This window comes from Rhinolophus ferrumequinum, chromosome 26, assembly GCF_004115265.2.
Source record: "Rhinolophus ferrumequinum isolate MPI-CBG mRhiFer1 chromosome 26, mRhiFer1_v1.p, whole genome shotgun sequence".
Lineage (NCBI taxonomy): Eukaryota > Metazoa > Chordata > Mammalia > Chiroptera > Rhinolophidae > Rhinolophus > Rhinolophus ferrumequinum.
This window is the reverse complement of record NC_046309.1, coordinates 8,893,618-8,920,251: the sequence shown is the minus strand read 5'-3', so window position 1 is coordinate 8,920,251 and position 26,634 is coordinate 8,893,618. Positions and strand designations below refer to the sequence as shown.

General features: G+C 44.6%; 2 protein-coding genes across 2 annotated transcripts in view; one reads left to right on the top strand and one right to left on the bottom strand.

The window, feature by feature from the left end:
• Positions 1–481: 481 nt before the first annotated feature.
• Positions 482–1,675, bottom strand: LOC117017995 (translation initiation factor IF-2). Its single transcript, XM_033098653.1, has 3 exons — positions 1,613–1,675; positions 1,022–1,515; positions 482–857 (listed from the first exon to the last, which is right to left on the bottom strand). Exons 1-3 carry the CDS (start codon positions 1,673–1,675, stop codon positions 482–484), a joined length of 933 nt encoding a protein of 310 aa, XP_032954544.1.
• TMEM178B (transmembrane protein 178B) overlaps positions 1,515–26,634 on the top strand; it is a 318,298-nt gene continuing 293,178 nt past the window's right edge. The window contains 1 exon segment of the mRNA XM_033099100.1: positions 1,515–2,590. Within this exon segment, the coding sequence (XP_032954991.1) occupies positions 2,209–2,590 (382 nt within the window). The 5' untranslated portion in view covers positions 1,515–2,208.

Sequence of the window (26,634 nt, the reverse complement as noted above, 5' to 3'; positions counted from 1 at the left end):
GGCGCTGGCACGAGGCTGGACGGGCTCAGCCCCGAGTGCACTCGCCTGTAGCGAGTAGCAAGGCAGCGCCTGAGCAGTTCCGGGGAAAACAAAGATCAAACACAACGCCAGACACCAGCGACCCAGCCCGGGGACGCAGAGAACTTCCTCAGCCCCTCTGAATGCCTACTCCGCAGTAAGCGGTCTTTCCTTGAAAGAACTGTGCCCGATTTGAGGGAATTTTCCACCCCTGGAAAGAGACAAACAGGAGATGGAGGCAACATCCCTAAATTTATAATAATGCATGTAAACATGCTACATACCACATATATGTATATGTGCATTAATATGGATGTGGTTGGGCACATACCTATCTAGACACCATTGACTTGCCTGGTCAAAGCATGAGGCTTAGACATTTCGTGCCTGGGAAATGGTGCAGTTTATCTTTAAGGAGGCTAGAAAAATAAGAGATGAGGCTCACGTTGCACGGATGACATCACTAGCTTTTGGCTGCGCGCTCCGTGTTCTCGTCTGTGGGTTTTAGCCAAGGCTGCAGCGCCAGGCGCCGAGCGAGCGAGCGAGCGCGGCAGCGGCTTCCTCGGGCGCCCGCACCCGGGCCAGGCGATTTCCCGAACCCCCCCTCCCCGGGCGCAGCCTGGGCTCTCGCTCCACAGCACCGGCCGCGAGACCCCGGAGCCGCCACGGCTAGAGGAGGAGGCGAGGAGGGGAAGCAGAGCGACCCAGCCTCCCTCCCCCACCCTCGCCCCATCACGTCGGCGACCACCGCGCGCTGGGAGCCTGGTGGTGGGACTCCAAGGCCGGGACGCGATTCTCTGCACGCTGCCGAGTGAGCCGGCATCTTGGGCCTGGGTGGGCTGCGAAGAAAATGGTGCAGTCTGAAAGCGGCTGACCCCGGTTGGGCAGAGCAGACGCGGTGCTAGAGCGCCGGGGCTCAGGTGGCGGGAGAAGGGGGCGGGTTGTTTGGAGGGGCCGGGGCCGCTGTTCTCCTCGGTGCTTGCAGCATTTTCTTTGCACCTACCTGGTCAGCACGTTCCGGGGGTTACCCGAGAGCCAGAGGAAGTGAGACGTCGTCGTCGCGGGAGAGGTCTGGAGGTGGCCGGGTGGACACTCCAGGAAGAAGACAGCGCTGGGAAGACCAGCATGACGCGCCAGCGGCTGGCTGCCTGGAGGGCGGCGCGCTGTGGTCGTGAGACCTGTCCATGGTGTTGAAGGCGCCGTGCGCCCAGCTCCGCGCTCCGCGCGGTGCGCCCTGCCGGGTGCGCCCTCCTCCGCGCTGCCGGTTCCCCGCGCCCGCCAGCCGCGGCCCAGTCTCCCAATACCCCGCGCCAAGGCTCGTCCAGTAACGCCATCCGGGAGACCGCGCCGTCGACCCGAGGGGCCGCCTGAATGGCAAGGCGAGAGGCAGACGACCCCCGAGCTCGCTGCGAAAGGTCGGTCGAGACCGTGCGCCCACGGGGAGCCCGCCTTTGAGCGCAGCACGCTGGCCAAACGGAGCAAGGGACCTGCTGGTGACTAGAGGACGGAGGTTTTGAAAAGACCCGACCCAGAGAGGAAGAACGTTTTTTTTCAGCTTGCAGACCGGAAGGAGGAGAGTCGCTGAGAGGGAGACCTGGGTGGGACTCCGGGCAGCCGGCCCTGGCATCTGGAGGTTTCCTTCGCTGGCCGGGCTCATCGCGCGTGTTTCAGTTCATCCTGTCGCCGAGCAGCTTCTCCTGACAGCCCCCACCGTTCCCCGAGAAAGCTGGGCGAGGGGATCCTGTCGCCAGCCTGCACAGAGAAAGCCCAGCAGCCCCACCGCAGACGAGGGCACCAGCTCTTTAGTTTCCGGCCGGAGGACAGCTGCGCCCGAAGCCGGGCTGCGTGCAGACGCGGCCGGTTGGGAGCAGTCGCTTCCTGCGGGGCAAGGAGGGGGCAGGAGGTGGCCGTACCCGTGTCGCCGACGCCGCCGGAGGCTGCACCTGACCCGGAGGATGCCCAGGAGCTTGCCGGAGCCTGCCCGGATCAGAACTTTGTAGGCTGTTCGCCCCCATCCCCTCAGTCCCTGGGCCGCGTACCGGCAGGTGGGGGCCAAGGGGGCGCCGCCGCGAGGCCCCCTGCTGTCTCCCTCCCCCCTTGGCTCCGCCGCCCGCCGCTTTGTTCGGGGCGCGAGGAGGGAAGGCGAGGCTGCGGCGGATCATGCCCATGGTGTAGCCGCGAAGCGGAGGCATGGCTGCCGGAAGGTTACTGCTCTACACGGGCCTCTCGCTAGCGCTCTGCGCCCTCGGCATGCTGGCCGTGGCCATCTGCTCGGACCACTGGTACGAGACGGACGCCAGGAAGCACAGGGACAGGTGCAAGGCCTTCAACACCCGCCGGGTCGACCCTGGCTTCATTTACAACAACAACAACAACTTGCCGCTGCGGGCGAGCCGCTCGCGCCTGGACCGCTGGGAGGGCAAACTCCTCCGGGCCCGCAATCGCCGGCAGCTGTTCGCCATGAGCCCCGCGGACGAGTGCAGCCGGCAGTACAACTCCACCAACATGGGCCTCTGGAGGAAGTGCCACCGGCAGGGCTTCGACCCCGAGATCGAGGCCCTCATTCGGAAAGGTAAGCGCGAGGCTCGAGGCGTGGCGCTGTGGAGGCGCCTCTAGGCCCCGCGCCCTCTCCTGCCTTCGCCCGGTCACAGCCCATCAGGCCTCCTGCTTCCAGGAGGTCAGGCTGTCCAGGCTCGGCGAGCCTGGGAGCGGCCACAACTTGCCTCCCAATAGCTGCTGACAAATGCTCACCTCTCTCTACCCGGCCTCTTGTCTTGCTTCTGTCTGATGAGATTCCAGTGGAATCGCATGGTTCAGGGATTGTATCCCGGCTAATGCTTCGTCCGAAAAGGAAGGGCATCTATAATGTGCTGTTAGTGGAGGAAGCCCGTGAAGAGTAATGTGTCAGGGTAGATAGACTCCTGGTTTTAATCTTTGTTTTAGATGTTGAACTGATTCAACAAGGGAAATTGGGGGAAACATCTCACACAGAAGGCCCGATTCATACCAGAAACCTTTGCTGAGTGCTACACTCTACCAGGCATGGTGCAGGCGTTGGTCATGTAAACATTGGTAAATCACAGCTCCTGCCCTATTGCAGCTCAAAGCCTGTAGCAACATACCACAATTCTTGATTTCTCCTTTTCAGAAAGTGGTTGACAAAACTGACTTGTGTGCATTGAATATCAGCAGGGTCTAACAAGCACAAAAAAAGTGGTTCCTCGGGTAACACTGAAGTGGGCACTTGTATATATGTCTTCTGCAAACAAAGCCTGTTTTCAGAAGACATACATACAAAATACCCAAAGTGTACTAAAACAGAAAAGAAACTGCATTGGCTAACACTAAAATTTTATTGGCTAATTTAGTATGATCACATACATTTTTAAAAGTCTGCTCATTTGATGCAGTTTGTAAATCTGAATGATACACCCTGTAGGGACCGTCCTGCTCCATTAAACCACTGAAATACTGAGTGGGTGTTTATTAGTATTGCTCTGAAGAGGGATTGTGTTGTCTTCTCTGGTAGCTACATCCTGCAAGACGGAGTGCCATTTTACGAGTCTCGTTTTTCTCCCCCCATGTTTCACTCTCTTCCACTAGTAAGTGGTGATGGCAAGGTGAAGACAATATTGTTTCTCTGCAATCTTTGAGGCCAAGATATCAAACAGGTCTTAACGTCTGGTAATATTACAATGCAGGCTGGATGTTGTTTTAAAATATAATTTGTGAGAACAAATGTTCTTTGATTTTGATTTATAAAAATGTTGGACTAGGTCAGAAAAAAATGTTAATAAACAAATGTCAATTGTTTAAGAATGACAAGACCACCTATGGTCTAGGTGGTCACTCAGATTTAGGTGAGATAGGTGCAGAAAGAGAACCCATTTTTAATGTTGCTTTGTAGGCTCTGTGGAAGGACTAGGGAGTTCACCTGCTTTACTTAGGAGTGTGTTCGTATGACAAACAGCATATCTGCTTTATGGTTAGTCTCTTATTAGAGCAGAGTGACCCATTTGGAGCTGTACAACTTCGTAAAGGTGTACGGGATATTAGAGAATTCCAGAGAGAGCAACTTGGGTTAGGATTTAGAAGTAGGAAAACAAGAGCAAGCAGAATCTTTTCTGACCATGGGTGACTTAATAGCAGTTTTTAGATTCTCAGACTCATAAAGTGTTATTTTTATCCATTGTTTTCTGCTTTCATTAAAATTGCAACGATGGGAAGTTAGCCGAAATGTGAGGAAGAATTTATGTGAATAATGGCTGATAAATACTCGTAGGACTTGCTGAAGGACATTTCTTGAATTTCCTTCCTGGAACAAGATAGGTATCTCTGTGTGTAGTATTGGTTAACTCCACTTAGATAAAGGGGGACAGAATGCACGGCTTCTGATGGTTTCAGTGAGGGTTTTGATTCCGTGTTGCTCTGCTTGGCTGTCTGGCTAGAAAGGTTGACTTGGTCTGTGCACCAGAGGGACTCGTTACCATAGTGACATGTTCTTCCGGTGAAGCTGGAAGCACAGTGACAGGGAAAGGGATAGGGGAAGAATGTACAACACTTTGACTTTGTATTGACTGATTTTTAATTGCAGCAACAGAAAATGGACACGGCGCAGCAGGGGGATTGAATGCACTGATACCTGGAGTTGGCAGGGCATTGTATTTCAGTGCAACTAATGGAAATCCTGTTCCCCATCACCCCAAATGCAGCAATCACTGTCAGCTGCAAGCGCCCGCTTGCCACGGCCGTTTCTGTCCATTTGACATTCTTGTTAGGTGTTATAGAGATAGATGGCCTGACGGCTTTACAAATCATCAGAGACTTAAGGTCACTAGCTTCCTTTTTAACCCCAAAACATGATCTTTGAAAGCCAAATCTTCCTTTTCTAAGTAGTGATAGACATGTTTTGGAAATAAGTCGTGTCTTATGTCGGGAGAATTCATAAGCCATTCCGGTAACGTACAGAGCGTGATTTCTAGACTTAATAATCAGTGTTCTTCCCAGATGGGCAGATTTCCGAAGGAAGTTAAAAAAAAAAAATGAAGTTAATATCCGTATATTTAAATTTAGGGCATCTTAGGGAAAGATGCTTATCTCACAGTGTTCATTATCAGCCTTAAAAGGCATCTTAGGCCTTTGTCTTTCTTTGAAACATCTTAGATTAACATTCTGGGAGATATGTGTTGGGCAAGGGGGAAGGGAAACCAGAGAAAAGACTGTTAAAAACCTGTCAGTATGCTGGGAAAATCAGAGCTTTATCTAAATGATCATACAGCCCCAAAGAACTCAATCATTTGTTAAATCAGTGTTCACTACATTAGAAAGTACTCTTTGTGCATTTTAAATAAAACAAAACCACACAATTAATAAGAAAACAAGTCAAATCTATATTTGAATTGAAGATGAAGTCCTTTGGACTCATATTCTTTTTGAAATCCATTTCTTCAATGCCCGGCTGCCATGACTGTATCCACAAACATGCATTTCTGGTCACTGTGTATTTATTTGTCTTATTCAAAAGTAAGTTACTGGAGGACAGGAAAGATAATCAGTTGTAATATAAAGCCACCAGATGCGTGCTACTTGGGAAATATCATATCCAAATGAGGTTCACAGAAATGTATCCATCAAGCCCTTATTCTAATTGTAGGAACACTTGTGTGGAAATCCAAATAAAGGATTAGTCAGAAAATTTGTGATTAAAAAAACCCTGAAGAACTGGTGTGGCTCTCAGGGCAGGTTAATATTGCAACAGATGCTACATAATAATTTAACAAGAAAGATTTTATGAGCAAAAGCTTTGTCAAGGAGTAAGGGGAGCACAATACTTTTCGGGATAACACATGTCACTAAACAGACACGTATCACCCACAATCATTATTTTTCGCATTAGCTTAGATTTTAATTATTTTCTTCTTGGAGGTAGGATTGGGGAGAGGGTGTGGCAAGGAGAGAGTACCCTGGAATGCCTGTATGACTGTATCCATCATCAGGTCTTCCGTCTTCTTGCTTTTCAACCTCACCCATGTCTCCTTAGTAAGTCACTGCAAGCACTGGGGACAGATCAATGACAGGATCAGCTTCTGACATCCAGGGGACTTCCAGACCCTTAGGAGAAGCAGCTACAGGTAGGATTTTGTTCCAGGGAACATTTATATTCTTTGAGTTGTACTGGAATGTTATATTGATATGGCTTGAAATAAGTAGGCCTTCAACTGAGATTCTAAAAACTTCTTTGTTATTTGATAATAGACCTTCTAATAGAATTCGACTTACACAGTTCCCATACTCATGGAGTGGTTGTCAATAGTCTGAGACTTATTTTAATAAAACATTGTACATAGTCACAAATTTATCCTGTACTCTGCAAATCTTTACTGCACATGTGTGATGTGACGGGCACGTATCACTAGATCGGAGGGATGAGTAAGACCCGGTCCTTAAAATCCCCATCGTCTGTTAGCAACACAGAGAATACCTGACAACTACGGGATGATGAGAACAACAGAAAAAGACACGGAGACACACAGACGAGGCAGTGACAAATTGTGTCCACACTGGGCTCAGGTAAGGCGGGGACGGAGAGGAGGCAAAGTTGCCTTGAGGAAATGAAATCTGAACAAGATTTTCATGAAGTTTGGCGGTGACTGGGGAGGAAGGGCATTTCAGGCAAAGAGGCCAGTGTGTACGCACCACCATGGCGGTGGGCACAGTAGTATGGCCTTCTGAGTGTTGATATCTGGGGTGAGGGAGAAGGAGCAGAGCAGGAGCAGGAGAACAGGGAGGAACCAAGTCAAGGAGGTGTGTACTCGAGTCCCTGTAGCCCAGCACTGCCCCGTAGGGCAACTGCTAGCCACGTGTGGCCGTTACAGTTAAAAGAACCAAAATCAAGTACAATTAAAACTTTATTTCCTTAGTCACACTGGCCACCTTATAAATGCTCAGTAGCCACGTGTGGTTCACGGCTATCGCGTTGGACAGTGCAGATTAGAGGACTTGCCCATAATCACAGAAAGTTCTAGTGGTTTGGACAGGGCGACGTGGGTCCTGTAGCCTCTGAAAAGAACACGCGCATACTTTGTTTCAGTTGAGGGTGATTAAACATGATAATTTGGGCTTCCGTTTAAATATATTATTCTACATTTGAAGAAACTTTGCTACTTGCATGTTTTAGGCAGAAGGTTTTCGTTCATGGTCAATTATGTTAAATCTGTATTTTATTACTTTTCCATTTTTGACTCACAGAATTCTCACATTCTTCTCTCTCTTCGTCTCTCCTTTCCCTCTCTCAACTCCATTAAAAGTAACTTGCAAAGTTGAGTGGGTGGGAAAGATTAATAACAATAATTGCCAAACGCGATGCCAGGTTCTCCTAAGAGTTTTACATATATTAGCTAATTTATTCTTCGTAATAGTACTCTGAGGTGGGTATTACTATTACTATTTTTATTCCTATTCTCCAGTTGAGGAAACGGAGGCACAGAAATATCAATTAACTTGCCACATCATAGGATAAGGAAATGAAGGTGCCAGGATTCGATTCTGGCTTCCGGTCCGGGAACTCACCACTGCACTCTGCTGTCAACACAGAGTGTGTTGGGACAGGGGTGGGGTGGAGTGGAGGCTGGTAGATTGATCCCCCAAACCAAAACAGAAACAGGAAGTAGTTTTAGAATCTCACCTAGGTGAGATGTGCTCGAGAACTCACCTGAGCACTGAGGAGGAAGGTCTTTTAAAGTGGTTCACACATCTTGCTTTGAGACCTGCTGACCAAAGCTCATACAGTTTTTTCATAAGATTTGTGAGTATTTACTTTGTTCATTGTGGTAGACGCAAAGGTTATAGACAAGAAGGAGTACTCATTCATTCCACAAATATTTATTGAGGGCCTAGGTGGCTGGGACATCACGGAGAAGCTTACCTTCCGCGGGGGAGAGACAGACAATAAATAAATAAGTACATATGGACTAAAAATAATATCGAACGAACTAATCAATGTATAATGTAAGGTGAGGTAGTGAGTGCCATGGAGTGTCTTTGCCCGTAGGAAGCATAAAGGGGAAGATGGACAATAAGCCAAAATTAAATAGGTCCGTTAGTTTTGGTTTTGTAACCTGGGGAGGCTTTACCTTCTCATAGGAAAATGCATACAGGTACCCACAGTCTTTATACACACATAGCGTGCATTCCCGTGCATTCACGTTGTGTGTATGCCCAGATGTACAAGTCCATGCCTTCTACACACCCTTCCTCCCCAGCCATGCTGAAATACAACTCAGCAGTGACAGGGGGCATTTACAGAAGGAGCCCTGTGACTCCATGGGCAAAGGCGTGTGTGGGAAGAGAGAAGATGGGGTACAGAGATGGGTTTTGAGCACTGCTGTGTGCTGAGCCCTCTGCCGGGTGTTGGGGGACAAGAAAGGCAGGCGTAATGTGGTTCCTGTCCCGAGGGAGCTTGCACTCTCACTCATGGTTCCTAAGTTCATTGTCACATGCGGTTGGAGCAGGCTCTTCCTCGGGAGGTCACGTCTGTATCAACTGGATCAGGGATCAACTGGTCAGGGAACTCAGGGGTGAGTGCTTCTTATTGAGTCAACAAAGGCAAGAGCCTTATTTCTATTTGAGGTCAGTTTACTCTTTTACTGTAGGGTTGGTAAGGATCAATTAGAGGATCGATTCTGTATATTCCACTTTGGATTGTCCGTTAAAAATATTTTCTCTCTCTCTGCTATTAGTAGGTTAGTAGGTAATCCTAGGCCTTCAGGCAGAATCTGAAACACACCCTGGGTGAGTTTGACCTCTCTCTCTCTCTCTCTCTCTCTCTCTCTCACACACACACACACACACACACACACACACACACCTATATACTATGAAACATCTAACATTAGGCAGTGGTGATAAATATTCAGAGGCAGATAGTTTCATAACTACTTAACCCCAAGCAGCATGCAGAGAGAGGAGACTGCAGGACTTGGTGGATGAGTGGACAGAAAATTTATTCTAACATCTTGATGGGATATCTGCTGTTTTTGAGAGCATGCATACATTCTTTTAAAGGACTTTGTTTTTCCATCTGTAAAATAATGGATTTGGATTATGTAAACTTTAAGCCCTTTCACACTCTAACACTTGATGAGAAAGTTAAATTTAGGCAATAGAGAGTAAATAATTGGTAAATGGTTGAGAGAAGGTGAAAAGAGAGGGAAGGGAAGGGGGGCAGGGGGAGGGGGAAGAGAAGGAGAGCAAGATGGAGAGACAGAGAAGGACACATTTACAAAGGGAGCTCCTTCCCCGGGCTCTGCTAGTTTGTAATTGGAAGAGGTGGAACGCAAAGCAGCTAATCCCATACATAGCGATATACAGTCACGTAGCAAAAATTCACCTTTTCCTAATGATCTGCAATGCCATGTTGCAGATTGGGGTTAAAAATTTAAATACTGAATGGAGAAAGGTGGTAGTGGCGGCACCACAGGGTTATTGAATTTAGTGCCACTGAACTGTGCACTTAGAAATGGTTAAAATTTTATGTATGTGTATTTTACCATATTTAAAATAAATAAAAAGATATTTAAAAACTTAATAGGAAAAGGACCTGGATATTGGTAAGTGTGTAGAATATAGCCAAGGGGGGGACAAAAAAAGAATATAGCCAAGGATCTTCATGCAGTCAACACATTTATTGAGCACCTACTATGTGCGAGGTACTAGCCCAAGTATGCTTGGGATGCAGAAGTGAAGACCGACAAAATTCCTGCCTTCATAGGGCTTACATTTAAACAGTTTTGAGCACTGTATCTTTTTACTTTGTTTTTCCAAACAAAATTTTTAAAGAACACCAATATATAAAACAGGTAAAAGTAACAAATACATTCCTTTGGCCATTTAAAAATTATTTTATGGGAGGGGGGAATAGTAGAAGCGGGTAAAGGGGATCAAATACATGGTGACAGAAAGAGGACTGACTCTGCGTGGTGAACACACAATGTGATACATAGATGATGTGATACAGAATTGTACACCTGAAATCTATGTAATCTTGCTCTCCATTGTCACCCAGTAAATTTTAATTAAAAAAATTATGAGGAAGAACACTTCACGGTATTTATTCTGTCTTTTCAGTGCCAGCTGAGTCAGGCATATTACCTGGGGCAGAGGACCCTGAGTAAAATCCATAGTTCCTGTTCTCAAAGAGAAAAAAGAAGGATGGAGTGTCCAAGAAGACTAACAAAGACACGCCGCTGGTTGCTTCTCTGAGAAATTTATGTGCTGGGTTGGGGCTGGGTGATTCTTGAGTTTTGGAGCAGTTCGGGGAGTCTTTGCCGAAACAAGGGGTGTTCTTAGAGAGGTTATCTGTGTGTGGATCGGTCAGGTGAACTCTCAGCCTCCTTTAAAACTTATTCATGAATTTGGATGAGGTAATGCTTGTCTAGTCTGCCTTCCCCCAACCCTGTCCCCCGGAGGCAGCCATCGCTCCCAGGGTTTTATAAACCAAACCTAAGGTATTCTCTTCAGCAATTATTTAAACATAATAGCAAGGAGAAATACGTCAGGTAGTGAACAGGTGATTCAAGGATGGAAAAGTTTATTTTTTGTACATTTGTGTACACAGAGGCGATGTTTGAAGGCCCATTGCAATAGTCACCAGGAATCTTTTACAGGTAATGTTTATTCTGATTGGAAGCTGCTGTTGGCTTTCAAAGAAGTTTCCACAGATTTGCTTGCTGCTTTTACGAGAGACTGCAGGGTCTGAATTATTTCAATTGCTTTTTTTTTTTTTGGGTCAAAGTATTTTGCCAAGAAAAGGCAATTTACTTTATATTAGATCATCTTCATAAGTTTGTATCGTTTCCTGAGTGTTAAAAATGGCCTGCTCTTCTATATGCTGAACTTTGCCCTGTTAGACACTTTATTTGCTCCAGATCCTCTCTCGTTCAGTTTTGCCCTGAATTTCTCTTCATCGTTGTAATGGCAATTCTGTTGAGGCAAACACAACTCCGATTCCCCAAGGCCCTGGCGTATTTTGCAGACCTGGATGGAATAGTTGTTTTTATTCCAAAGCCTGGGGCTCATGTGCATCTGTATGTCAACTGATACCACGCTGGGATGCAGCCGGATGCTGTCTCATGAGGCTGAAAACATGGGTTCCTTGCAGCCTGGCGCTTCTCTTCCTGGCTGTATCCACATGGGTACATGAAACACATCCGAGAATGTCCGTGGCACCACTGTTTGTAACAGCAAAATAAGTAAATAAACAAAAAGGAAAAGCTTAAGTGTCCATTAAAAGGAAAATCAATAATGAAGTATGGTATAGTCATACAATGGAAGTTATCACCATATATTTAAAATAAATGTACTAGAGCTGCATGTTTCCAAGTGGGTAAATATGAAGTTTGAGTAAAAAACAAAGCAGGGTGCAGAATGAAATGTAGAGTATGATGGCATTTATATGAAGCTCGAAAACAGATCAAATAACGTTAGGTATTGTTTATGGAAACATATTTGCGTTGTATTTATAAAAATACGCATGGGACTGATAAACACAAAATGAAGGATGATGTTTACCTTTCTCAAGACAGGAAAAGAAATGGAACTGAGAAGGTACTTGAAAGCCATTTGTAACATTTTATTTCTTAAAAAACAAAAAAGATCTGATGCAAAAGGGGCACATTCATGCAGACACACTCCAGCTGTGTGGGAGGTTGTTACAATTCTTACAAAAGAGTTAAAATTTTACCTTGTTCAGTGTGCAGGAGGTAGGTTCTTTAAGGAAATTCTTGGAAAACTTTGTCTTTGAACAATCTGTGACTGACTTTTGTTAGTCGTAGCAAGAGGCATTTAGACAAGAGGAGAATCAGGTAACCAACAGTTTTCCCTGACAGTAGCTCATGGGGGAAGGGTTAAGAAAGAATGAAATTATGTTTTATTCCCTTCTGATGTGGTGTGAGAGGAGGAAGTGAGGGCTTTAATATGATTTAGTTCTGGGATAGAGACTAATGTACATCCATCGCTCCCAGGATGTCACTCCCCCCTTGGTAAATCTCCTGCAGTTTATGGAAAAACTCCCCCCTTGGTCACTCCCCCCTTGGTAAATCTCCTGCAGTTTATGGAAAAACCCAGGGTTCCAAGGGCCAGAAAGTTCGACTAAAGCCACCTCTCCAATGAACTTGATCAGACATTGAACTTGAATTAGATGTGGCATGGAGACTGAGCGAGTGTGGGGTGAACCAGAGACTGAGCACAAACCTGGGGGAAGACATTTGAACCCAAGGGAAGAATGCAGTGTGAACTAGGAAAGGATAAGCCAAGAACCGCTCACTAAGAAGGAATCAGAATTGTACTTCTCCAGCAGTTTTCATAGCGCTTTCTGAAGCGGAGTAGAGAATGTTATGTTGGTGAAACTTGAAGTGGTTTTATGATTGATGAATAAGGTATGGATTCTTTATTCTTAAAATTATGAGATTAACTTTAGCCAATAGCCCCAGTCTTATGATAACAATATATTCCCACTCTAGTTATACCAACAATAGCTGGATCAGAAAAGTCCCATCAGAAAGAGAGCAAGGGTTCCCTTTTCACCTAAGGATGCTTTAAAACACCACCAAAGCTGGGCCTGAAGTTATAGTGATCATGGAAGTCCCCAGGGACTTCATGGGTGTTCAGGCAGAATAACTTTCAAGCTCATGTTTTAGGACCCACAGGGCTGGTGAGATGCTCCGATGCAGATCCAGGCAGGTCTGCACTGAAAGGACCCAGGTGGATGGGCTGCTTCCTTTGTCAGGCTCTGCAGGGAGCTGGGCCCACAGTGCACTTCTGCTCTTTCTTAGGTGGATGACCTTCCACTTTGGAAAACGCTGTGTCCCCAGCCTTTGCCTCTCTCTTCCTCCTCCCTAGACGTGTTCACACAAAGGAAACAGAAGGTAATCTTGCTTGGCCCTGGTTCTTTTCAGGTGTGGTGTCTCTCCTGGCCTGGCTTTCTTCTCTTCTGCTCTTTCACCTTCAATGCACTTTCCGGCCCCTGACATTCGGTTTCCTCCCGTCTCCATGCTGGGACTGCTCCTTCTCCTTGAAAATCTGCCTCCTCCAGCTTTGGAGGCTCTGTTCTCTCATGGATCTGCTTCTGTCTGTCCTTCCTCCTTCTCCTTCGCGGGCTCTGCTTTCTCAGCCCGTGCGGTGTTCTTCAGAATTCCACTTTTTTATCTCACCCTCTACCTTCTTGATCAATCTCATACGTGTCCTTGGCTACGTTTGCCCCTTGACACTCAGCTTGTTGCGCTGGAATCTCTTGTTCAGACTTTCCACTCAAACCTGTTGCCTACTGGTTATCTCCACATGGATGTTCCATGGGTCTAAAAGAACCCTATTTTCTCTTCCTCCCCCAGAGTCATTTCTCCTTCATGTTCCTCCATCTTGGGGAATGACATCATTGCCTCTCTACTTGCCCAAACCAGAAACTTGAATGTCATCCTTCGGACTCTCTTCCCTCCTGCCCAGTCTTCCAAGTACAGAACAAGTCACTTTCACTCCTGGTACTTTTATGCTCATCTCCCCATCCTATTCAAATATTGCTTTCATTCCTTGTCACCTGTACTCCTGCGTAACTCTCTGTTTGGTTTCCCTGGTCTCTAATCTCACCTCTCATCCATGCTTTCTTATTCAGAGCGATTTTTCCTAAATGTAAATGTAATCATGTTACTGCTTTGGTGGAAATCCGTCAGTGGCTTCCCTGGCCCATCAGTCAGGATAAGGGCCATTACTGTCCCCTTGGTACATAACGCCCTATGGGTCTGGCAGCATCCCATCCCCAATCCTCCATCCATTCACATACGTTTCTCGGGACCAGAACCCGAGGAGGACTTCTGGGCCCCCAAACAGGGTAAGCTGTTTTATGCCTTGGGAGCCTTTGTGTATGAAGTTTCTTCCTTTACCTGGATGTCCCTGTCCTTCTTTGCCTCCCCCATCACCACCACCACCACACTGCCCCAAATCTGCCCGGCAGAGACCTGCTTATCCTTCAGGAATCAGCTTCAGGCCCCTCCTCCAGCTTTTGCTTGGTGTTCTCTCACCCCCGTCACCCAGGTAGAACTGCCTTCTGTCACACACCAAACATACTCCCTTCCTAGCACCAGTGACATTTTGTTTCTCCATATGTTTCCCTTCTTTTTGAGACTATTTTTGAACTATTTCTTATTCGTCTTTTTATCCGCAGTGTTTTGCATAATGCACGGGCCATAATTGGTGTTTAATACATATTTGTTGAATGAATGAAGGTTTATTTCAGTTAATGCGGTCGATCTGGAAATGTTATTTAACCAAGAGCCATGATTTCATGGGACTAGGGAGACTCACTATTAACAGGAAACCTGCTGTGAATTGTTCTTTCATGCATGTGATAAACTTCCGTTTATTTCCTTTGTTAAGGTTTGTATTTCACCCATATTTCTGATTCACAAGAGGAGAATTTCAAGTGGGGACTCTTCCCTTTTTCCTGGCTTAGGCCTCTTCATGATGATCCTGCCCACTTTCTTTCCTCGTTATGCCTTCCCTAGACTGATCTTCCCACCCGTACTAGATTGGATAAAGAGAAGGCTACCTTCACTTCTCGTTCCTGCCATGGATGTAAGGATTTCCAAATTTACTGCAGGGTCTGGCACATCTGACTATGTCTTTAGAATCTGTTTCCAAGTCTCTCAGTATTCATCATCAGGAATGTCTTCAGGCTATCTCAGTGAAGCCTCTCTCTCATCTGGTTATTCAAGGAAGCTTCCTCAGAGCTCCTCTGATAGCGATTTTGGTCAGGTAATGACTACAAATCAGAGGCTGTGCCTTCTGTAGCTGCCTCCTCTCTGGTTTATACCTCAGTTCACTCTTTGGGACTTTCAACAGGAGTGGGTCAGTGATGCTGGGAAAACATAGCAAGGGTTTGTCTCCAGTTGTCTGGCACATCTGTCCCCACTGTGGTTGGCGAGCAGCATTGCCCACAGAAAGCATCCTCTACAGGGGGGTTTGGGGACAGAACAACATCGGGGGCCAATAATACATCTTTGCTCACGAGGACCACCGAGTCCCACTTCAACAGCGGGTGAGAGAGATGGTCACTCCTCCAGATCTCACAGAGAAGTGGATTCTCTTCCCAAAGGACAGTGCGTTGTGCAGGCTGGGCCATCTCACAGGGAAGGTTTGAAGGACGCCTCCTTTAGCCACGTGGTCTGCTAAGGGCAGAGCCTGTTGCCATCTTGTTCGATAAGTCGAGTTACTTCTGGTTTCAGCTGATAAATATAGGTGCAGCCGCATGGCTTGGCTCTCTAAACTAGGTTGCATAAATGATTCATACCAAGGAAACATTTTCTATGACCACTATAACACCTGGATTTATATTAGTTAAGTCTCTGCTGGGTGTAAGCTAGAAAACTGGTTTCTAGCATCTCCTGCTCAAATTGCATAAAGTGCTACAGATCGAAATTCAGACGGTACGTTCTGTAGTGACCACTGGGTAGGAATCCCACCTGAACTGGTGTTTTAAAGAGCTGACTTCCATTGTCAGAAATAATTGTAAGAACTATGATGAGTTATACAGTCATGTGACTCTCCTAACATGGTGCATAACTCTTACCCTAGAAAACTGTCTCTTGTCATGTGTGTTTATTTAACCATCTGTAGGAACCCAGAGGTTTATTTCCAACTGGAAGGTGGCATTTCATCTCTTTGGGTCAGCAGAGTTGTTAACATTTCAAAGGAGGACTTTTCTGCTGCCGGGCCCAGCACGCCGGTGTCAGCTTTTATTACACATATCCGTAGTGGTGTGGTGGCTGGCTCGGCACTTGCAGATCAATAAGCTGCTAAAAAGGGAGATGCATCAGAAGCCATAATGGCTTCTTCACACAAGATAGATCGTCTCCAGGCAGTGGAGTGCACTGAGGAAGGACGACGATGATATCCCTGTATTGAGATCCTTATTACTTAGAAGAAAGAAATGGACTCTCTGAAGGTGGCGAGTCCTGCAATAAAGACTTTAACAGGCTAACCATACATTCCAGGAGGTTTTGTGTCCACTGTGAGAGCTGAATTGAAAACAAATTCAGTTTGTTTTAATGGGAGAATTCCCAGATGGAGAAATACAGAATTAATTTCTTTGGCCTCAAATGTTACCGGATTGTAGTTGCCCTTGGTTGTCCTATTAATTTAAAAAATCTTCTTGCAGCCTGAGCACTGGTTTGTAAAGAGACTTGAGTGAGTGTGCAGACAGCATCAGCGAGGAGCTGGGCAAGGTGGACGTCCTCCAAGTCATAGAGGTGGGGTTGGAGCGTGGGGGACACTTACAGAAGACAACACAGAGCTCCTTGTAAGGTTCTTGCCCTGAAGGCTGTGGACATGCAGAGTGAAGGTTATGCCTGAGCTGAGGGCATGTATGTACAGGTGAGTTCCGAGGGATAGCAGAGTTTTTCCAGTGGGGTGACAATTTCTACGCTGGGCTTCTCCTTCATGATGCATGAGTAAATTGCACAGATTATATATTTATTTATTCCACAAGTCTTTGGTGAATACTTGTATGTCAGGATTTATAGTAGGCAGTTAGGGTACAGTAGTGCTCCAGATAGGCACCGCCTCCCCACCCACACAGAGGTGATATTCTGGTGAGACAATGAAAAGGTAAATAAGTAAAATACGTAATACATTAGACATTGGTTAGTGCTAAGGGTAAAAAAAAAAAACCAAAACCATGGAAAGGGGTAGGAAATGTGAAGGAATGGTTGACCTTATAGATGAAGTGTCCTGGGAGGACGTCACTGAGAAGGTGACTTTTAAGCAAAGAGCCGATGGACATGGCGGAACATGCTATGGGTATATCCGGGAGAAGGGATTTCAGACAGAGGTGGGACAAGGACAGGGGCCCTGACGTGGGAGAGCCTCTAGCATGTTGGAGAGATACCGAGGATGGCAGGAGGGCTGGGGGAGCAAGTGAGGGAGCTGGTAGGTAGTAGGTTATCATGTCAGAGAAGTAAAGAGCGTCCTCACACGGGGTTCGGAGGACGGGGGAAGGAGCAAGTGCTTGCTTTGGCAGCACACATACTAGGAAGTGGCAGGAGGAGTGAGATGGGAAGTGACTGTAGGGTTCTGAGAAGAGGAGTGACATGCTTCGATTCATGGTTTGAAAGGATCCCTCGGGGTGCTGAGTTTAATAATAGACTACAATGGGGGCACGTATGGAAGCAGGAAGACCAGCCGACATAGATGGTGGCTGGAACCAGAATGATGCCAGAAGAGATGATGGGATTCTGAATATATTTTGAATGGAAAACTGTCAGGATTGGCTGATGGATCAGGGCAGGCTGGGTGAGAAAAAGAGAAGATTTTTAGCCTGATTCTTAGCACCGAGATTCTTAGCCTGAGGAGCCGGTCAAGTTGCCACCAACTATGGGGGGTATGACTGTAGGAGGATGCTGATTTGGGGATTTATTATTTTGGATCTGATAACCTTTGAGATGCCCTTTAAACGCTCAAGTGAGATGTCAGTAGTTAGTGGGATTTATTGGTCTCGGTTCAGGGGAGCAGTTTCACTTGGGATGTAAATGTAAGAGGCACCAGATTATAGTATTTAAAGTCATGAGATTAAATGAGATCACGTCGAGAGTGAGTGTAAATAGAGAAGAAGAGGGATGCAAGGGTTAAGTCCTGGGACACACGGACTTTACAGAGCTCATGGAGATGAGGAGGAATCAGACTGAGATGGAACAGCTAGTAGTGTAGTGAGAGAAAAATTAGGACGTGTGGTGTCCCGGAAGCCAAGTAAGGAAAGTGTTTTAAAGAGGAGGAGGACATGATTAAGCGTGTGCACGGCTGCCAATGGGTCAAGTAAGATGAGCCCAGACTTGAATTTTGGATTTCATAACGTGGAGGTCACCGATTTCAGTGATGGGTTCAAGAGTGAATAGGAGGCGGGGAGGAATTGGAGACAGTGAGTTTAGACAACTTTTTAAAGGGTTTTTGGTGCAAAGTGAGGGGAGACATGGTAGCGGAACTGAGGAGATTAGATTAAGAGGGACTTAAAACATATTTTTAAATTAGAGCAATAATAGCATAATTGTATTCTGCTGGGAATGATCTAGTAGACGGGGCCAGAACTTATGGTGGAGAGAAAAAGAGAGGGAAGAATTGCTGGAGCAATTGCTGGAAAGGATTGAGGCGGGAAGGAAGATAGACGAAAGGGTGGGAAGGGAAGGGATGTATGTGGCCCAGGAAGAAACGCATGTTTTAGGTGAGCGAGGAAGTGAAAACCCAAGACTTTCCTGATGCAAGTTATCAGTCATTTTGCTCACACTACAGGCTTGTGGGATAATTTGAGCCAAGAGCTTTAAGTTTCTTAGGGGAGAGTGTCTAGAGCATGTCAGCATCTTATTGCCATTGAGCATTTAATGGGAGTTTCTCTGAAGAAACCAGCATTGGAGAGTGAACGACAATTCCGGATATGCATGTTCGCTTTGCTCTCTGCTTTATAAAACGGAACTGGCCAGAGTGGCCTAACTTCTGTGCACGAGGGAGCTGGTGATTGGCTGGGCATTCTGAGACATTTTGCCCCCAGGTGTTAGTTGGAATGTGATGTGTTGTGTCTTGAGGTATGGTGCTCTGAAAAGTTTAAAAAGATTTCATTTGTTAAAGATAGGAAAGCCCATCGTCAGACCTCTCTGACCAGCTGCCGTAGGGATCCTTTAACCAACGGTGTCTGAAGTTTTTCACTTAATGGCATGACTCTAATCAGAACCTTAGGGTGCTTGGCTGCGATGACATTGAGGTCATTTTTGAGATAAAGCTTTGCTTTATGTTCAGGCTGAATAGCCGCATTCTTGCCTTGTCACCCTACAAATGCTGCACTGTGTCTGCATTTCAGGGCCACTGATTAAATGACCAGACCTGTGGTGGTATAGAATTAGTCTTCTTTGTTTCTTATACTGTAAGTTTCTCTGAAAAACAAAGCTCAAGAATTTCTGGTAACCTCTCAGCAACAAATATTTTCTACATGTAGGAATTAAAATCACAAAATCTTCCTTTCTCGGAAGAAAACAAGAGTCTGGATGTTGTGCAAAAATTATGAGCCGCATTTATAGGCAATTACTTGTCTGTGTTTTTGGCGAAGGTGTGGATATTCATAGCCTCCTGTATTTCTTCCTTTGGGATTGTAAGGACTCAAAATTTTAAGAAAAACTGTAAGTTCTAGAGATAAAATAACAGGTGCAAGTTGGTGGAGCAGGCGGTGTATAATTTTACCTTTGCCTCCTACTCAGAAGTAGGGGGGCAAGTGCCTCCCAATTTGGAAACCATGTGAGAAATGTCATTCATTGCTACCTATAATGGCACCTAACTTTTGACTTTCTCCTTTACCTTTTGGGTTTATGGCTGGGAGTCTATCTTGTTCCACCTCTATTCAAGTAGGTTCTGCAGTTCCATAAAATGTCTTTCAGGAGGTGTGTCATACCTAATTGTTTTTCAAGCTCTTGGAAAATTTATAGCTTATGGTTTTTCCTTGTTAGGTTATTGCCACTTTCTCCCACAGCTGTCACAGTAATAGCCTTGTTCAGTAAGTTGCTCTCCTCCCTAACTTTCTATCATCTGCTTGCTCTATCTCTTTCAGTAGCTATTCTCTCAATAATATCCTTTCATCAGTACTTTTTTTCACCAGTCAAACCCTACACCACGTCGCCAATTTGTGGGCATATAGAGCAGATATGATTATCCCCATTCTTACACACGAGACACCTGAGACGCTGAAAGTTTATCATCTGTTGCCTAACTAGGTAAGAGCGGGACCATACCTGGATGATTGCCTTTTTCTGTGTTCTTTCACCGCTGCCACTCCTGATGTTTCCTCACAGGTTGCATTGGGGATGTGCCTGTCTGCGGATTTTCCCTGTTTGGTATTTCTCCCTTGACTTCATCATCGCATCCATAGGACTGACCAGATGGGTGAAGGGAAGTGCAGTGCTGACGGTCCCAGGCAACCAAACCGTATCTTTCCACAGGCATCGATAGCCTCCGACATGGTATTTGGAGGGGAAGAAACTCAGAAGTACATTTCATACATCATGATTAGCCTCCTGTGTGATCCTCCACTTTTGTTCTTCTTCTGTCTTCTGTTTGGATACTGACAGTCTGGGTGATGTTGGAAGCCAGGATTGAAGATAGCAAAGGCTCGGGATGTCTGTGTCCCTGAGTGACAGGAAACGGTGGTTTCCCCTGTCTTGTTGGGCAATGGAGCAAAAAATGAACTTCTTACTTAAGCCACTGAGATTTTAGAGTTGATTTGTTAAAGTAACTAGTATTTCATTATTTACTCATATATATAATAATTTACTGCATCCCTTTTCAACTCTCATATGAAAACCTGTATTGGAGCTACCATTATGACAACATATAAACTGTCTACATTCAGGTTAGCACAATAAATACTAGATCCTTCCACCAATGCCAGCATCGCAATGGTGTTTCATTCATTTATATGCATTTGTAACTAGATTTGAGGAAATAAAGGATTAGTTCAGTACTTTTCACTCCAAATGTTAAAGTATGGGTAAAAATCACTTCACTTAGTCCTGGTTATTATTTCAAAATCGAAGAGAAACAATCCACCACGAGCCTATTCGGCTGATAGAGCTCCATGGGAATCTGTCCGTGGTCCTGAATGTTTTAGTATTTTCAACCTTTCTACTTCAAATCTCATCACCTTTAGCGTGTACAGTATTTCTTATAGAGCTTATCCATCAGACAGTTATTTTTCTCTTTAAACAAGCAGACTTCTCTTTTATCTCATCTTGCCAAAGTTTTCTACTCATGATTTCCTATTCTGTTTCATGACATTATCAAAAGAGCTCCACGCTGCAAGTTCCCTTTCCACCAATATGAATCCCTATGACTTCTTCCCAGGCAGGAGGCATCTCTCCAATATATTGCCTTTTTTACTCACTCACTTGAAGTTAGAGTCGATACTGTTTAAAATTTTGATATTGAAAAATTTCCACAGTGCCAACGGGAGAATGTCCTAACCCTCGTCACTCACACCAGATTAAACACAAAACTTCTCCCTTAAAGACCTTTAAGTTTGAAGTCCAAGGCTTATTAGGTTTATCATAACACGATTTGAAAAATACTTTTGATGTTAACCGAATTTTAAAACATTTATGTGTAAAGTGCTTTTGTCTAGGCTTCTGTTTTAAGTATCTTCATTAGATTGTAGGTAGTTAACAGTTCAGACAACTTCCAAATTCCAGTTTCACTATTTCCTGTGTGACTTTCTGCAAGCGACTTAAGTTTTTTTCGAACTCAGCTTCCTTATCTGTAAAGTGAATATTTTATTTTTAATTTACCTCATAGAGTTATTGTCGGGGTTGAGTGAGTTTATGCAAGTAAAGACCTGAGAACAGTCACTGGAATATAGTGTTGACTAATCATATTTAAAACTCACGAGAAAATAGAATGGATTAAACAGGATCATTTATATGTAGGTCTCTGTGTTACATAATTGCCAAAATGATCTCTGTTGCCAGTGCCTTACGGAAAAGCACATATCTGAATGTAATTTCTTTTGGGCATTGTCTTCACCTTTCAGATAAAGTTTGCTTTTTTTTTTTTTAAGTTTGCTTTTTTAATAATCTGTCTTTGGCCCCATCTTGGTTATTTTTATTAAAAAAAAACACAAAAAAACACAACTAAACTTTAGCTAAAATGGAAATAAATAAAAAGGGTGTTAAAAAGGAACCCAAAACAAAATTCTTCAATTCTTCTTTGTTGAAACCAGCTTGACCAAAAAGCACGCTCCGCAGTAGAACTGGGTCTAGGGAGAGCTGTGAAGTTTGTCTTTAAAGGCCTGTCTTCCCTTTCAGAATCATTTCCTCCCTTGATAGAATCCATTTCTATCAATGAAATCATTTCTCTACCTTCCTTCCAATCATACCTCTTCATCTTAGGCAAGAGTCTTTTACTATCAGTTGTAAATGACAAATAAAGCTCAATGCCTGGCCCTTCCCAGAGGAACTCGCTACAAATATAGAGACTAAACTTCAAGCTAAAGGAAAACATTTTTAATGTGAAAATTTAGCTAGTAGGTGGGATGAGGATTTTGTGGTCACATTCATCATTATGAATATTTACCTTTTTTACTTTCTCACATGTCTGACTCTGATTAAGAGTTTACACATTAGTCTGAATTGAATGTCATCTTGCTGAATGGACTGAATGGCTAGCAATTTATTGTTAAAGAACCGCAAGCTGAGGCCCCTCAAAGAGGGGTGCAGATCAGAATAGAGCTCCCACACCCAGTCATGTCCTAATTCCTTAATTGGGCACAGAAGCTTGATTTGCACAAATCACAGTTTTATATGTATCAACTGTATAAGTGTGTTGTTGTCCTTAATCACAGCTATTGGTGACTATTGGTGACATTTAATTGAAAGAGCATTGTGCTAATTTGCATCAAAACATTGGCTCCTACTTCCAGCTTTACCACTTACCTGGGGTCACTGACCTTTTGTTTTCCAGCTTTTGTCTGTAAAATGAAAATCATGTCTTAATTCAGGCAGCACTTATTCACCTGGGAATTCACCTGGGAATCTTAAAAATATGCAGATTCTCAGACCCCAAATCTATAACTTCTAATTTAGTGTGTTTGGGTGGCCAGGTGGTGTTCTGTAATAAGACTGGATTGGAAATTACTGGATGGGTCCGTTTTTAAGGTCTTTTGGATCTTTTGATAGAATGGCCGTTTTCTCTTGGAAAGGTCTCATTCTGCATTCTCTATAAGTGCAAACACTTGTACACATTCCTTCTTCTTGTAAAGTGTGAGAGATGCTAGCATTTTCTATAACTGGCTTGGAGTAGAGAGCAGGCTGGATTTTGTGGGCTGTGCAGAACTGATCAGCCTTCCTAATATTCCTGATTCCATCTGGCTCCCAATCATCACATAGTTGTGTTATTTCAGTTGACATAAATTTCCAGAAGTTCCCAAACACCTGTATTCTCATAAATACACAAAAGCATGCTCAACCAAATAGAAATGCTTTTTAAACTGTTCACTCTGAAGTTCTTCTGCAGATACCGTGTTTTCCCAAAAATAAGACCTAACCGGAAAATAAGCCCTAGCATGACGTCCCCTGAACACAAGTCCTAAGGCGTCTTTTGGAGCAAACCTTAATTAATGTAAGACCCGGTCTTATTTTTGGGGAAACACGGTATAATTAGGGTGGACTCTGTTTGCATCCGTGCATATATTTGTATAGTGCATGATAATAAGCTGATTTTCTTGTGTGGCTCATGAACTTATTCTAAAAGTTATTTCAAAGAAGCATTTCAACAGTGTTTTTGAGCAGTAGAATAATTATATAGGCCTCAGAGGTAAAGCATTAAAGGGCTTTAAGGGACAGTCAACTGAATGCGTACATTTTGGTGTTTGTTTAAACAAACAGATACCTTTAAATAGCTACTTTATAAGTAGACAGATTCTGACTTAAGTGCCCTCAAAGCTCTTACTCCCTTCCATGGATCTTTTGAAAGGAGAAAAATTAATTTCCACAGGCTTGATTTGAGTACTTTTCTAAGTTATTGAAATAATTCTTTGCGATAGCTTCTTTGGAATGTTAGGTAAGTCATCCAATTTTAAGTCCATAACCTGCAAATCTGGGAAAAAGCATTTTGGCTCTTTTGAACCTAATTTGGGTTTGGCAAAAGTTACCCCCAATCTGTCGCCTGTTGTCTAACTCTTGATTAATTAATTAATGAGCTGCAATACAATGTTTTATGTAATCTTTCTGTTATAATAGATTTCGACACCCTTCTGTCTTTTTTGCCTGTGTTCATGTGGTTCACATTGATTTCTTCAGCTACAGACCTCACTGCTGTTTAGAGAGCCGTAGTGGAAATGGTTGAAGTGATTGACTTGTGTTTCGTCTGGTACAGGTGGAGATAGATGTCTTGGAGCTTGGGGCATAGGAGATGTAGCTTCCCTGAGATGGTCCTCATGGCTTGGAAGTTACTTTCTTGGTAACAAGCCTGAAACAAACATATTTCATGATGTCTTAGTGTTTTTTTCTGTTTTGTTTGTCGACAGCTGCTCGAGAGACTGATAAATGACAGATAGCTAGCTAGAAGTAAAAATATATGTGACATATTGTGGTACAACTGACTCTAGTAGGTATCAAATATTTGTGTTGTGATGGAGTTTAGTTTTAATGACCATTTAACTAAAAATTACATTTCCAGTGTGCAGAGAGCTGAAGCCCTGTTCTTCCTGAATTTGCCACTGCAAAGGAATAATCTGATATGGTCCTTCTTATGACCTCTATTTTTCTTCTTCTAGTTCCTGGATAGTTTGCATCTCTCTTTCTCTCTCCCTGTCTCTCTCTCCCTCTCTCTCTCTCTCTCTCTCTCTCTCTCTCTCTCTCTCTCTCTCTCTCTTTCTGCTGTATGTTTACCTATATGTTTGAGTGAGTTTCAGTTTTTAGTAGCTTTGGTTGGGATGTTTGAGGTGAGAATCCGTGAAAAAGAGGGAGAGCCATTGAAGAGTAATTGCTACTTCATGGCAGAACGAAGGCACTGTGAAGAGGTGAGCAACTCCTTTTTATTGTCTGCAATGCAGAGATTTTGTAATTAGTAGTTTCATTAGAGAGTGTGAATGACTATTACATCGTTCAGCCAAACAAAGCATTCATTGTATTGGAAAATTTACTGTAATCAGATAGAAAAAGTACTATTTTTGTGAATCATTTGTCAGGTTGTGGAAATAGTTTCTCTATCGGGAACTCTTCTTAAAAGGGGTTTTGCTCACAGGCTCTGAAGTGTATAGGTCAGTCTTAGTCTGCTCAGGCTGCTAGCACAATAAGACTGTGTCCTGGGTGGCTGACCCAAGAAATAGCTCACTGTTCAGGAGGCTGGGAAGCCCAAGATCAAAGTACCAGCAGATTTGATGTCTGGTCATAGCACCCATTTCCTGGTTCATAGGCTGCCATATTCCCACTGTGCCCTCATATGGCATAAGGTGCCATAGAGTTCTCTGGCCTCATCAAAAAGACGCTAATTCCATTTATGAAGGCTCCACTCTCATGACTTAATTTCTTCCCAGAGGCCCCACCTCATCTCAATGGGGATTGAATTTTGACATATGAATTCTGGGGGACGCAAACATCCAATTCCTCACAGTCAGTGTTCGAAGCACGTCACTTTGCCAGCGGCTCTGTTTGCATTGACCATGGGTCTGTCGTTTGTCTGGGGTTCTTTTGTCCGACAGCACAGGGTCTATTTCATTCCATTGAGAGGGGCTGGTGTTCAGCATCTCTCCGGGGAGTCGGGACAGTTGTGTTTGGCAGTGGTGTTGCCTGTTGCGGATTTCATTTTGCGAGCTCTCCCACACTGCTGCTATAAGACCAACAGAACGTGCTAGTTTCTAAGCATATGCAGGTTTCCTGGCATAGAAAATGCCTATCGGGGCTTGCCCACACACCAACTGTCTCTGTTTGGGAGTAGCTGTCCCTATTTTTTTAAGCATATTCACACTTTTTCAATCCAGAGGGGTACACTGTATTTTAATCGGGCCCTGAGGCAGCTTGGTGGCTAGGTTAATTATAACCCGCTCTTATATTTGCACAGTGATTTTCAGACTTCAGAGTATTTTCGCTTATCGCAGCTCCTTTGATTTTTCCCAGCGCCCTGTGAGGTAGGGAGGGTGGACCGTATGACTCCATTTCACAGATGAGAAAGTTGAAGCTGATGGGGTTAATTCAAATGTGTCTGGTTAAGTGGCTAAGGTGGGGGTGGGGACAGGATTCTGGAGCCACCTTCTAGAATGGCATCCTCCCTGCTCGCCCAAGGCCTATCCTCCAAGGTGCAGTTATATCCGGGAGCCCAGAGACACTCAAGCTAGCCTATCGTTTCCTTGTTTTAAGTGTGGCGAGAAAAATAATTATTGGTGCCAACACAGCTTTTCTGAGGCAGAGACCAGCCTAGATCTGCTGTTGGGACACTGCTGTGACATAGATTGTGGGGGCAGGAATGAAGGGCAGTTGGTAGCGGACATAGATTGTCAGGCTGAGTGGAGATTGCAGAGCCTTAAAACCAGTGAGCTCCATGGCTCACGTCCTCTGCAAAGGGAAGTTCAAGTTCTAGTGTCTTCTAGAATCCTGCGTCCAAGCATCACGTTTTCCGGTTTCCATGTCTTCTTTCACTTTGTCTCTAGTGTAGCACGTATCTTGCTACGTTATAATCTGTTGATTGCTTTGTCTACCTTACCTGATAATGAATGCTTTGAAGGCAGGGCCTATATCTCATTTGTTGGTTTCTCTCCATTTCTCTCAGCCTGCCTGGCACATATGAGGTGTGCTGTAAATGTTGGTCGAATGACTGGTAGGTTGAGTGAGTTTTTAACACTAGGCTCGGAGGAATGGAGCACTAGTGCTATTGTTTGTCTTTCACGCACGCAGCTGTAGGGGACAAAAAATTTGACTTGGAAGAAACCTGAAATTGTATAATTATGAGGTGTGGCGTTTGAATTTGTACCATGCAATATGTTGTTCCATTTATTTAATAACAGCATTGCTGACAGGTTTTCTTTGAAGATGTATTGGCAGATTTTACTAA